The sequence below is a fragment of the Marmota marmota genome, unplaced genomic scaffold, assembly GCF_001458135.2.
Source record: "Marmota marmota marmota unplaced genomic scaffold, marMar, whole genome shotgun sequence".
In the NCBI taxonomy this organism is placed as follows: domain Eukaryota; kingdom Metazoa; phylum Chordata; class Mammalia; order Rodentia; family Sciuridae; genus Marmota; species Marmota marmota.
In genome coordinates this window covers 1,118,077-1,131,744 of record NW_025999871.1, presented here as the reverse complement: position 1 = coordinate 1,131,744, position 13,668 = coordinate 1,118,077, and the positions used below count along the sequence as shown (strand labels likewise).

General features: G+C 39.5%; 1 protein-coding gene across 2 annotated transcripts in view; it reads left to right on the top strand.

Annotated features, from left to right (window-relative positions):
- The first annotated feature begins 1,125 nt into the window (after positions 1–1,125).
- The window catches only part of Canx (calnexin), a 33,484-nt gene continuing 20,941 nt past the window's right edge, over positions 1,126–13,668 (top strand). Inside the window, exon 1 of one of the 2 annotated variants that reach the window (XM_048784764.1) lies at positions 1,126–1,303. In XM_048784764.1, the coding sequence (XP_048640721.1) occupies positions 1,283–1,303 (21 nt within the window). In that variant the 5' untranslated portion in view covers positions 1,126–1,282. The remainder of the gene's footprint in view (positions 1,304–13,668) is intronic. The other variant, XM_015506404.2, reaches the window with a different exon arrangement.

The following is a 13,668-nucleotide window of genomic DNA, read 5'->3' as shown; positions in this document are numbered from 1 at the left end:
GGCTATATATAGGTGATATACCAAATAACTATTTTTTTTTCCCACCTTAGTATTCACGTCTTTGGGTCTCCAAACAAATGGAGGACAGAGACCAGGCCCTACAAAAACAAAAACAAAAACAAAACAACCCCAAAAAACAAAACGAATAAACCAAAACTCAGAGTTACTTCCATTTTTTTGAGGATCTCAGCATATTGAAAACGGAAAATGTGCTAAGAGTGGTTTTCAAAAACTGGCGTATTTTAAGTCTTCCCATTGCACCATCCTTTTCTCAATCCTGCCGTCTTATTATCGCTAGACTCTTACATTCAATCATTTTATTTTTTACAAAATATATTTAGTTGTAGATGGACACATAACTTTATTTTTATTTTTTTACGTGGTGGTGAGGATCCAACCCAGGGCCTCACGCGTGCGAGGGAAGTGCTCTACTCCTGAGCCATATTCCAGCCCTTTAATCTCACTTTAGGAGTCATCACAAATGGAAAACTGAAATAACCTCTGATTATATTATTCTGGACTGTTTTATATTGGGTAACTATTAGGCTACAGGCTCCGGGGCACAGAGCGATGACTCTGCAGGAACGGTGGCGCCGGCCCACGTAGCGCCACGCAGCGTACTCTCGGCAGGGTAAAGCAGCCGGTGCCGGGATCCGCCCGCGACCCGTCGGGGCCTGCACTCTCTGCACAAGCAAATTACCCTTCATGACGGCCGATCCCACTTCCCACCCGTTCTATCAGCTGCCATGCACCCCTTCAGGGAAGGGCACTGGATACCCGTCCCAGGGTCAGGAACCCAGGGGGTATAACTTTTCGTTGGATTGTAAAGGCGGGCGGTGCGCCCACTAAGGCACCAGGGCAACAGAGCGCGGGAACGCCAGCCGACCCCTCCGCGCCTCAGGACGCGCGCGACCCCGATTACCGCCCTCCTTCTTGCCTCCTGTCCAACCAACAACCACTTCCTGCCTCACTCTCGGCCAATCCTCACACTCCACGAAGAATAGCCCTAGGGGGCGTATGGAAAGGTAAGTAGAGCGATGATCACAGCGACCAACCGAAGCTAGGAGCTTGCGAGGTGGGGCGGGACTTAGTGCTAGTCATAGCTACTCAGAATCGAGGGGCGGGCCCAGGGCTGGGTTTCGTGCGGTGGGGCTCGGTCGCGCGGCAGCGGCAGCCGAGGCCTTTTGGTTCTGCAGCACGTGACGGTCGGGCCGCCTCCGCCGCTGTCTTCACTGCAGCTCGGGGCCAGGTGTGCGGGTGGGAGAAGGCGCAGGCACTGCCGATGGTCCCCGGGAGGCTCGAGGTGAGACTGGAGGCCTGCACGCGTCCTCCGGCCTGTGAGGACCTCGGGGGGCCTGGGAACGCTTCCCCGCGACCAAAGGGGTCGGGCGTGGCCAGCGGCCAGGGATTGGGCTGGCTTTTCGAGGGCCCAGGCTCCGGCGAACTCGCCGGCCAGGAGGGGTGAGGCCTGAACCCGGCCCCTTGAGTTGGGGAACCAGGCCCAGGCCGCGCCACCGGGGTCGGGAGGCGTGGCAGGTGCCCTGGGCCTCCCTTGACCTTTGAGAAGGCGAACTTGTTCTTATGGCTTTGCTTCCAGGGCATTCTTAGGCCTATTACTGGCTGCCTGGGCAGTTTCGAGGTGGGCCGAGTAATCCGGTGGTCCCCGGGAGGATCGGGCCTAGTGGGTTCCCCTAAGTAGCAGGGAAAGATGAATTAGACTAAGAGAAGATATGTAGAATTACTATTGCAGGTTCAGAATTTGTAATAAGACCTCTAAACGAAAACGGGACCCTAGCACCCTGAAGAGGAAGGAGAATGTACTAGAACGCGCAGTGGTTGGAAAACTTCAGGCTTAGCCATTACAGCACTTACTCGGGGGGTGGGGAGTAATTCAGTCGGAGATTCCACCCGACATTAAAAGCAGGAAAACAACCCAAATCTCACCTAGCATAGCACACTTCGCTTTACAGTGGAGGAAACTGAGGCGTTAGAGGCTTGAAGTGACTGGTCCAAGGTCATGCGATTAGTTTAATGGTCCTGTTGGGATTTTAATTGACTGCTAAGATAAAGGCCCTGGTTCAAGCACTTCATCTGCCATTTGTTGCTGTGCGAATTTGGGCTTTTACCTTTGTGTCCCACACCCCAGTAATAGATTATTAAGTAATACCTTATAGACTTATGAAGATTGAATTAAAATGCTTATGCAGGAAAGTCATGTAGTAACTGCTTGATCAATAACTATTGCAGTAAACCATTATAGTCTAAATGCCTTGGTCCACTTAACTGACATCCTAGTCTTTGTTGGTCCTGTTTCTCAGGGCCTGAAGTCACATTTATGTTGATGGGAAGAAGAAACTGGACCCTGTGTTGCCATGACAAAAGCTATTGCTAGTTGAGGGAGGTTAAACTGAGCTGAATATTAAAAGGTTGAGAGGACAAAGGTGAACCATAGTTAAGTTTCTTTACCTCTAATTTAGGAAATGGAAGGTTTTTTGCTTAATTTTTTTAAAGGGAAGAATTAAAAAAAAATTTTCATAAGGGAAGATTTTAAAAACCTTCTGTTTAGAAAAAAAAAAAAAAAAGCCATGTGGGAATTCTCCTTTCCATCAGCCTGGGTACACAAACTAGCCAGGTCACTGATCATGAGAAGGCCCTAGTGAACTGTGTATTGGAGTGAATAACACAACAGAAATTTTCATACTTATCTGAAAATGGGTGTTAGCCTCTCCTTCTCCACCTTACTATCTTAACTCTACAGTTCAATTAGCTTATTATCTTTTAAGAGCACTGTGACAGTTTTGGCAATCACACCATTGCATCCTTTTAGTTACAGAGTTCACTTGCCCTGCAAGATAGCCTAAGGGAATAAAGTAGCACTTGGTAAGCTTAAGCAAGTTTCTTAGACTTGAATTCTGAGGCCAGTATGATAACTAGCATATGTAACTCTTTAGTTTCCACCTCTTCAAAGTGGGAGAGAGGGTCTCCTGGATACCTCACCTTTAGGGGGCAATAAGCTGGTGAATATAAAACTATTTTGAAAAGTATAATGAATTAGACAGAATTGGCAGTTCATAATAATTCCTAGGAAATAATGAAAGTACCTAAGTTCTAACCTAGGTAGTTAGCTTATTGCAAAACTTCAGGAGGGCTAGGGCTGTGGCTGTGGCTCAGTGGTAGAGTGCATGCCTAGCATGTGTGAGGCACCACATTAAAAAAAAAAAATTACCAGGAAAGTGCTGGTTGAATGCTGTGTTATAACAACAAATGTACTTTTTTTTTCCCCCACTGAGCCACATTCCCAGCTCCAATAAATGCACTTGTAAATTAAGCTTAACTGTGGACTGTAAAAAATACTTGAGAATAAAGAAAAATAATTTAGAGGATCTTTAGCATATATTATTGGTCACATCTTAAACCTATTTAGTTAATAGGAAAAAAAGTGCTATGGAGGAGCTGGGGTTGTAGCTCAGTGGTAGAGCACTTGCCTAGCATGTGGGAGGCACTGGGTTCAATCCTCAGCATCACACAAAAAAATTTAGGCATTGTGTCCAGCTACAACTAAATATTTAAAATTAAAAAAAATTTTAAAAAGTGCTATGGAAAAATCAGTTCTGATGTTCCTGTTAATGAAAAACAAAATCCAAAAATGTAAATGAGGCAGTATAGATCTATTTTATTTTTGAGGTGAGTCTCTTTGTATTTACACAGGCTGGTCTGAAACCTCTGGACCTTACCTTAGCCTTCAAGTTACTAGGACTGTAGGAATGTGCTATCACACCCAGCTGCATTTATTTCTATTTATTTATTTATTTTTGGTACCTGGGATTGACTTAACCACTAAGCCACATCCCCAGTCCCTCTTTATTTTAAAAACTTTTTGGGTACCTGGGATTGAACCCAGGGGCTCTTAATCATTGAGCCACATCTCCAGCCCTTTTTAATATTTAGAGACAGGGTCTTGCTGAGGTGCTTAGGGCCTCACAAAGTTGCTGAGGCTGACATTGAACTCTGGATCCTCTTGCCTCAGCCTCCTGAGCTGCTGGCATTACAAGCATGTGCCATTGTGCCTGGCCCTTTTTTAATTTTGAGACAAGGTCTCACTGAGGTTGGTTTTGAACTTGAGAGCCTTTTGCCTTATCCTCAGTTGGTGGGGTTACAGAACTTTACCCCCATGCCTATTTCATCTATTTTTTAAATAGACAGGCATTTACAATAAAGACCAGTCTGAGTTTTATGTATTTCCCTTCCTTGAATGTTTTCATTTTTGACTAGATTGAAGTAGTAAAATCTGCAGGTTCAAAATATAGTGGAAAATATGATACTAGTAGCAAAATGTTCATCTGTGATTGGAATCAAATTCCTTTTGGGAGGGCGCTGGGGTTGTGGCTCAGCAGTAGAGCGCTTGCCTAGCATGTGAGAGATGCTGGGTTCGATCCTCAGCACCACATAAAAATAAATAAAATATTGTGTCCAACTACAACTAAAAATAAAAAAAAAATTTCTTTTGGGTCGTTCCTTTCCAATCTAAGATTTTTACAGTATTTGCCTTAAAATTCAGTTTTGTAACCATTAAATTTTAAAAACTGTTAAGAGAAATATTTAGTAATAGCAAAAATTACTGTTAATCTTGAGCAGATGCGGTAAACCAGACACTATCATAAGTACTTTTACATGTATTTTGTTTTATACATAGTGTTGTTACTGTCGTTTTAGAGATGAAGAAACTGAGGCCCTGAGCTTAGTAATTTTACTCAAGGTGACAAGTTTTTAAATAGCAATCCAGGGATTGTGACTTGAATTTTTGCTTATGAACATGTCTCTAGCTGTGACTGTAGACAGATTAAGTAATTTCTTTTGGTTTTAATTTCATTACATGTAAAATGGGGATAATAGAACCTCTTGGGTTTTTCAGAATGGACCTTATTGAGTATGATGTTTCTGTTTTCGAATATTAGTAGATTACTTAAGCTGTCTAACCTCACAAATAAGACTTAAAATTTTAAGAGGGCATACTAGATGAATTAATAGCTTATATGAAAGAAAGACTCCCTCTTTTTATTTATACACTGCCTATTTTTAAAATCAATGTTTTTTTAAAACAATCAAGAACATGAGGTCATTTTTTTCTGTTCCTCTTTTTAATTTTTCATAGATTAAAGAAGTTAGAATGGAAATTTCTTTTTTTTTTCTTTGTGAGTATGGAGCGGGTGGGAGGGAGAGAGAAGTAGGTTTTGTTGTGGTTGTCTATGCTGATCTCAAATTCCTGGGTGCAAGTGATCCTTGTGCCTCAGACTGCTGAGTAGTTGGGACTATAGGCATATGCCACAGCACCTGGGTTGGAAATTTCTTCTTTTAAGAAAGAAAGTCTAATAAAGAAAAGCCCCAAACCAAGTGGCTCACAAATAAATTTTAGCAAATACTTTTAAATTAAAAATAGTTTACAGATTCTTCAAGGGTTTCTAGCTCATTCTGTGAAGCCAGTACTAACCTGATACCAAAATAAGAGACTTTACAAGAAAACAGACCACTATCTCTTCTGAAAACAGATGCAGAAATCTTCAGTAAAATGTTAGTAAACTGAAACCAGCAGCATGCAGTATTGTATAAAAAGGATTATATACTATGACCAATTGGAATTTATCCCAGGAAGGCAAGGTTGGTTCAACATATAAAAATGAATGTAACATATCACATTAATAAAGGACAGAAACTGTTCATCTTAGAGAAAAAATATCCTTTCATGATAAACACTTAACAAACTAGGAATAAACAGGAACTTTGCCAGCCTGATTCAGAGTCAAAAGATAAAAGAATCTCTTTATTTGGAAAGATAAAACATAAAACTGGCAATAAGCTTAAAAATACTTTGTTCCAATTTGTTTTAAAGATTTTTTTGTTGTTGAATGGACCCTTATTTAAAAATTTTTTTTTAGTTATACATGGACACAATATCTTTATTTTTTTGTGATGCTGAGGATCGAACCCAGTGCCTCACATATGCGAGGCAAGCTCTCTCACTGAGCCACAACCCAGTCCAAATGGACCCTTATTTCTGCCTTTTAACAAATTTAATATTTCTGCTAAGTGTTTTCCCATTTTTAAAGTTGACCTAAATATTGTCAGGATTTGCTGAAATGTTATAGAGTAAATCTGCTTTTGTTAAAAAATAGGATGTTTATGCCAAGTGTGGTGGCACATGCCCATAATCCTAGCTGTTTGGTAGACTGAGGCAGGAGGATTGTAAATTTGAGGTCCGCCTCAGCAATTTAGTAAGGCCCTATCAGTTTACAAAGGGCTGGGGATATAGCTCAGTGGTAGAGCGCTTGTCTAGCATGAGTGAGGCTCTGGGTTCAATCCCCATTATGCCAAAAAATAGAAAACAAACAAACAAACAAACAAACTTGTGTTAGTTGAAGTCTCATGTAAATGTATAGAAAATAACATGGACTTGGGCTGGGGGTGTGGCTCAAGCGGTAGCGCGCTCGCCTGGCATGCGTGCATCCCGGGTTCGATCCTCAGCACCACATACCAACAAAGATGTTGTGTCCGCCGAAAATTAAACAATAAAAATAAATAAAAATTATAAAAAAAAAATAAATAAATAACATGGACTTTCAAAAATTGTGCTGAGAACAGTATTGTAATTTACAAAAAATAATTTAAGGGGTTTCATTAAAAGTAATGGAAGGATAAGGAAAAAAGATGAACATGGAAGTTTATATCTTATACACTGTTGGATGTAAGAGTTGAAGAAATCACATAATGTAGTTGCAAGAAAGCAAGTTTACAATTAATATAGCTTGTTATGTAGAATCCTCTAGCCATATTAGATGTTTTGGTCAAATGAGAATTTAGTGGTTGGAGGTGTAGCTTGGTAGCAGAGCACTTGCCTAGCATTTCCTGTGTTCAATTCCCAGCGCTGGAAGGGAAAAAAAATAATATATGAGAATTTAAAATTTAGTCATCTGATGTACATGTTGTGTTTTGAAGACCAGGACATTTGAATATGCCTATAAAGTGTACCTGACTGATAGATGAATTATATTTTCATATTTTCACAGCAAGCTGTTGAGCAAGTAGTTCTAAACACACATCTAAAATAGGGAAAGGAGGACTTCTGGAAGTTAAATAAGCCCAAGGAAGCCATACAGAGAATCAGGAGAGAGTGGAATTCAGGCTTCTCTGACTTGACAGGTTATTCTGCCACATATGCTGCTGCCTTATGTATGAGGAATTAATTTTCTGAATTTCAGTTTTTAAATAGGCAACTTCCATTTCTATAAAAATAAATTCACTCTTCTAAAAGTTAAAAGTGAAATGAAATATTAAATGTGAGTGGATTAAGTGCTTTTGAAGGTTCCTTCTGACCCTAATAATTTGAGAGTTGGGCCTTTTTGCTTTGCCTTTGGGAAACTGGGAAGCAAACCAAAAATCTTTGTCTTATAAATGTGCTCTATTTTCTTGGCTTTGTGTACATTTGTTCATATTTGTTTATATCATTACAGAGGATAGGCTTTGACCTGGGTATAGGTAGATAATTGTTTGATTACCAACCCCTCCCCACACTTTTTTTCTGGTGTTGGAAATAGAACCCAGGACCTCAAACATGGTAGTCAAGCATTCTACCACTAAACTACACTTTCCATCCCTTAGGCCCTTCTTTTTCTTTCTTTTCTTTCTTTCTTTTACGTAGTACTGGGGACCAGGAACTAGTACTTACCACAGACCTAATCCCCTATATCCGCATCACCCCAATCCTTCTTAATTGAGAAAGACTATCTCACCAGACTTATGTTTCTTATCACATATCTGAGTCTTGCTGTAGTTTATATAGAGAACCAAGTTAATTTCAAGCTGGTTTCTGGACAACTTTGACCAGATCTGAAGAACTATCTTCACTGATCTAGTAATACTTTATTCAGATTTTACTAGTTTGTATGTGTGTGTTGGTGGGGGGGCTATAACCAATTTTATCACATCAGTAATTGAGTTTTGAAATTTTATTCTTTTTGGTGGTGTTCTGTGTAGAATGAAAATATACCATAAGGTTTTTTTTTTTTTTTTTGGTACCAGCTTTGAACCCAGGGGTGCTTAACCACTGAGCTATGTCCCCAGCCCTAAGTTGCTTAGAGCCCCACTAAGTTGCTGAGGCTGGCTTTGAACTTGCTATCCTCCTTCCTCAACCTCCTGAGTCGCTGGGATTACAGGTATGCATCACGCCGGCCATAGTATTGTTTTTATTAACTTTGCTTACATTAAGGGATATCATAAGACAATACTCACATTCACATATAACTTAAAGCTGTTTTCTAGAGAAAACAATGGACTCAGATGTTAAAAGATTTTCATATTTGTAGTTTTGATATTTAATTGCTAGTTCTCTGAAGGTCCAGGCCTATAAATGTAATTTGTAATTTTACAAGACAGAATTTAAATGGACACATTGTAAGACAGTTGTGTAGCACTTTTAATTAGTAGCCTAATAATTAGTTATAGCCACCTAGCAGTTGCTTCTTAGCTCAGTGGGACTCTGCTATAGAGAGTTTGAGTTTACAAACTTATAATAATTTATCTTTTATTTTATTTTATTTTTATTTTTTTAAAGAGAGAGAGAGGAGAGAGAATTTTAATATTTATTTTTCAGTTTTTGGCGGACACAACATCGTTGTTTTTTTTTGTATGTGGTGCTGAGGATCGAACCCGGGCCGCATGCATGCCAGGCGAGCGTGCTACCGCTTGAGCCACATCCCCAGCCCAATAATTTATCTTTTAGTTGTAGTTGGACACAATACTTCACCTATCTATATATTTATTTTTGTGTGGTGCTGAGGATTGAACCCAGGGTCTCACACATGCTAGGCGATCAGCTGTNTCCCCCCCCCCCCCTTTTTTTTTTCCTGATACCAGGGATTAAACTCAGGGGTATTTAACCACTGAGCCACATCTCCAGCCCTTTTTTATATTTTATTTAGAGATAGCTTAGGCCCTCACTAAGTTGCTGAGGCTGGTTTCTTTCTTTTCTTTTTTAGTTGTAGTTGTATTTATTTTTCAGTTGTAGTTGGACACAATACCTTCATTTTATTTATTCATTTTTATGTGGTGCTGAGGATCAAACCCAGAGCTGTACACGTGCAAGGCGAGCGCTGTACCACGGAGCCACAACCCCAGCCCCTCTTTTTTTTTTTCTTTTAATAGTTTTAGTTGTAGATGGACACAATACCTCTGTTGTATTTATTTATTTATTATGTGGTGCTGAGGATTGAACCCAGTGCCTCACAAGTGTAAGGCAAGCATTCTGCCACTGAGCTACAAACCCAGCCCCTGTTGAGGTGGGTTTCGAACTCCTTTTAGTCCTCTTCCTGCCTCAGCCTCCAAGGCCATTGGGGTTACAGGCATGTGCCACTGTGCCTGGATAAATTCTAAGTCTTTTTTTTTTTTTTAAAGAGAGAGTGAGAGAGATAGAAAGAGAGAGAGAGAATTTTTTATTTAATATTTATTTTTTAGTTCTCGGCGGACACAACATCTTTCTTTGTATGTGGTGCTGAGGATTGATCCCGGGCCGCACGCATGCCAGGCGAGCGCGCTACCGCTTGAGCCACATCCCCAGCCCAAATTCTAAGTCTTAACAGTGAAAAAGTGGCTTCCACCATCTACTGCCCATACGCTTAATTTTTCAATTACATATATAACAGTGTCAGAATTATTAATGCACCTACTCATGTGAAATGGGCTTATTGATTAGCACAGTACTTTTTTAAAAATTTTTACTTATAGATGAACACAATGCCTTTATTTTATTTATTTATTTTTAGGTGGTGGCTAGAATTGAACCCAGTGCCTCACACATGCTAGGCAAGCGTACTACTACTGAGCCACAATCCCAGCCCCAGAACAGTACTTTTTTTGTGTACTCTAGTTCTGCTGAGCACCTTTTCCCTAGTAAGGTTTCATGGATTTGTAATAAGGTAGATTGTTCTGTTGAATTTTGTTTGCATGCTGTCTTCGTATCACCTGACATCCTAAATACATTAAAATTCATTCTTTCTACTATAATGTTTTATGGGTTTTGACAAATGCTGTGTCAGTGTAGCTGTAATTGTAATATCTTTAAGAATACTTTCATTGCCTAAAAGAAAACATGTGCTTTACCCATTCAACCTAACTCTCCCCTAAACCCCTTGCAACAACTTAGATCCTTAGCTCTTTTAAAATTTTATTTTGAGACCAGGTCTCACAAAGTTGCCCAGGCTGGCCTTAAACTTGAAATCCTGCCTCAATCTCCTGAGTAGGTAAGATCACAGACGTCCACTGCTGCACCAGCTAACAACTGGTATTTTTATTGTCTATAGTTAATATCTTTTCCAGAATGTCATATAATTGGAGTTTTAAAACATGTCTATCACTCTTTCAGATAGGATTTTTATAGTTAACAATAATCATTTAAGATTCATCCATGTCTTTTTGTGGCTTGAGTGCTCATTTCTTTCAATTGGTTAATCTGTTGAACATTATGGTTGCTTGCAAATAATTTTCCAAGTTGGCTTTACTATTTTTTAGTTTCACCGGCAATCGATGAAAGTTCTTATTGCTTCACATCCTTGCCATTTTGGGGGGAATTTATAGCCATTCGAATAGCTGATAGTGGTAACACATTGTTATTTAATTTTTTTTTTTTTTTTTTAGTTGTAGATGTACACAATATCTTTATTTTGTCTATTTATTTTTAAGTAGTGCTGAGGGTTGAACCCAGTGCCTCACGTAGGCTAAAATTCCGGCCCGTTCAACATTGTTATTTTATTGTGAAGTTCCATAATAAAAAAATGATGTTGATGGTCTTTTCCTATGCTTATTTGTTATCAGTATGTATTTGAGTAGATGTCCAGGTCTTTTGCTCAGTGTTTTGTAAGGTGCTAGTGATGGAACCCAGGGTCAAGAAAGTGCTAAGCATGTCTATTGCTGACCTAATTCTCCAGCTTTTGCAGTTTTATATTTGGTTATTATTGCTGAGTTTGAGTTCTTCGTATGCTTTAAAACAGGTCCTTCAAACTGGGTGCAGAGGTGCATGCGTACATCCAGAGACTTGGGAGGCTGAGGCAGGAGGTAGTAAATTGGAGGCCAGCCATAGCAACTTAGGCTTAATGAGTTCCTGTCTCAAAAAATTAAAAGGGCTAAGGATGTAGCTCAGTGGTAAAACATACCTGAGTTCAATACCTAGTACGAAAAATAGAACAAGTCCTTCATTCGATGCATATTTTGCAAATAATTTTTTCTAGTTGGCAATTTTTAATTCTCTTTTGATTCTTGTGTTTTCATAGGAGAGAAATTTTTTATTTCAGTTCAACTTACCATTTTTTCATATGCCATATCTTTGATGTTGTATGAGAAACTTATTGTCAAAACCATAATCGCCTAAATTTCCTCCTATTTTCCTCTAGAAAGCATAGTAGTTACAACATCCTTTTTGTGTATCTGCTCAATTGGTCAATATAGGTGTAACCTCTTGGATCACATTTGGTATGAGAAGTGTATATAGAGAGACTGAAGGGAAGGTGTTTCTTGCTAATGTCCGATTCTCATTAATGAAGTAGAAAATTAACATCACCTTAAAGTATATTATCTTGAATTGTTGGCAAATGTGAACATATGTCTAACAATATTTGGAATTTTTTTTTTTTTTTTTTTTTTGAGAGAGAGAGAGAGAATTTTAACATTTATTTTTTAGTTTTTGGCGGACACAACATCTTTGTTTGTATGTGGTGCTGAGGATCGAACCCGGGACGCACGCATGCCAGGCAAGCGCGCTACCGCTTGAGCCACATCCCCAGCCCAATATTTGGAAAATTTAAGTCAGCTTAATAGTGGCTTTTTAGAACTAGAATAGACCCAATAATTAGCATTATGTTGGAAGTATTAGTAGATTATAGTTAAAATAGCATATGTAAAGCTTGCAGTGACTGAGACTCCTTAGTGTACCAGTGTGAGAACTGACATGGCACAGTTCAATAATTTTGAACTGTGAGCTTTCACAAACCCTTGGATAATGTGAACGGAACAGATGAGTGCCCAAATACCTCTTTCTTGTTTTGTAGAAAATCAGGTTCTACAACTCAGGGAGCAGGGGAAATGGTGGTGAAAGATAAATGCATTCCCTGTAGTTTATTTGAAATATCTACTTGTTCCCAACAAGACAGATAGCTTTGCTTTCCCTACTCAGTAACACCCCCCTGCCCTCCAATAACACCAGTTTTCATGGTCTCCTAACCTGGGCCAGTTGTTCTATAGTCACATGTTCCCTTACTAAACCCTGCCAAAATGTCTCTGTTCTGGATCATTCCCTTTGCTGCTCTTTCCTGTCTTTTGTCTCTTGTCATACTACCTCAGTGTGAAACTACATGGTAACATGTTTAGGGTTTCAGTTGGGGGAGGAGGGTTGGTTTCTTTGAATCTTGTTTATTTATTGTCAAAATGAGTAGGTTTTCACTAAGTCTTTTTTTTTTTTTTTAATATTTATTTTTTTTTAGTTTTCGGCGGACACAACATCTTTGTTTGTATGTGGTGCTGAGGATCGAACCCGGGTCGCACGCGTGCCAGGCGAGCGCACTACCGCTTGAGCCACATCCCCAGCCCTTCACTAAGTCTTATTAGTTCCTAGTGTGTAAAAGAAAATGAGAGGAATACCTCATAGAAAGTTTACATAAAATAATGTATGTGAAAATCCATTTGTAAATTGGAATGTAGTATAAATAGATTATTCATAAGCCTAATTCATGATTTTCTTTTTTTTTTTTTTTCTTTTGAATAATAATTTATTTTGAATTCTAAACAATAGTCTCTAATTAATGAGAGACAAACTTAAGGGATAATTCATGATTTTCAAAGTGTGGTTTCTGGACCAGTATCCTCAGCATCCTCTTAACCTAAAGTCCCATTGAATCAGGCCTAACTTTGCCTTCCCTGCCTTGCCCTGCCCTGCCCTGCCCTGTGGAAACAAATTTAGGGATGAGCCCAGCAATCTTTGGGGTGTCTGCGTATTCTATACTGGGGATTGAATCCAGGGGCACTGTACCACTGAGCTATATCCCCAGCTCTTTTTAATTTTTTGAGACAGAGTTTTTACTCAGTTATCCAGACTGGCCTAGAACTTGGGATTCTCCTGTCTTTTTAAGATTCCAAAGAAGCGGGATTACATGTGTTTACCATCACATGTGTCAGCAGTCTGGATTTTAATACACAACTCCCCTCCCATGATGTTGATATATGTTCAAGTTTGAGATGTACTGCCCTACTTCATTATACCTAAAAACCTAAAGACAATTATCTCAGTAACAATACCAAAGTAGAAATTTATTTTCTGAGGGCTCTGGAAGCTAGAGGTTATTAGAGACAAAGGTTCTGTCAGGATTACTTTCTTGTGAGGTCCTTCCTAACTTGCCTTAGCCTGCAGGTGACCCTCTTTTCCCTCTGTTTTCTCTTGGCCTTTTTTCTGTGGTGTGTGCTCCTGTTGCTACTTCCTCTTACATGGACACCAGCACTATTGATCCCTTATGACCTCATTTAACCTTAATTACCTCCTTAAAGGCCCTGTTTCCAAATATAGTCATAGGGAGTTGAAGCATCATAATATGAATTTCGTGGTGGTGGGTTATACAACTCAGTCATAGTAACAAC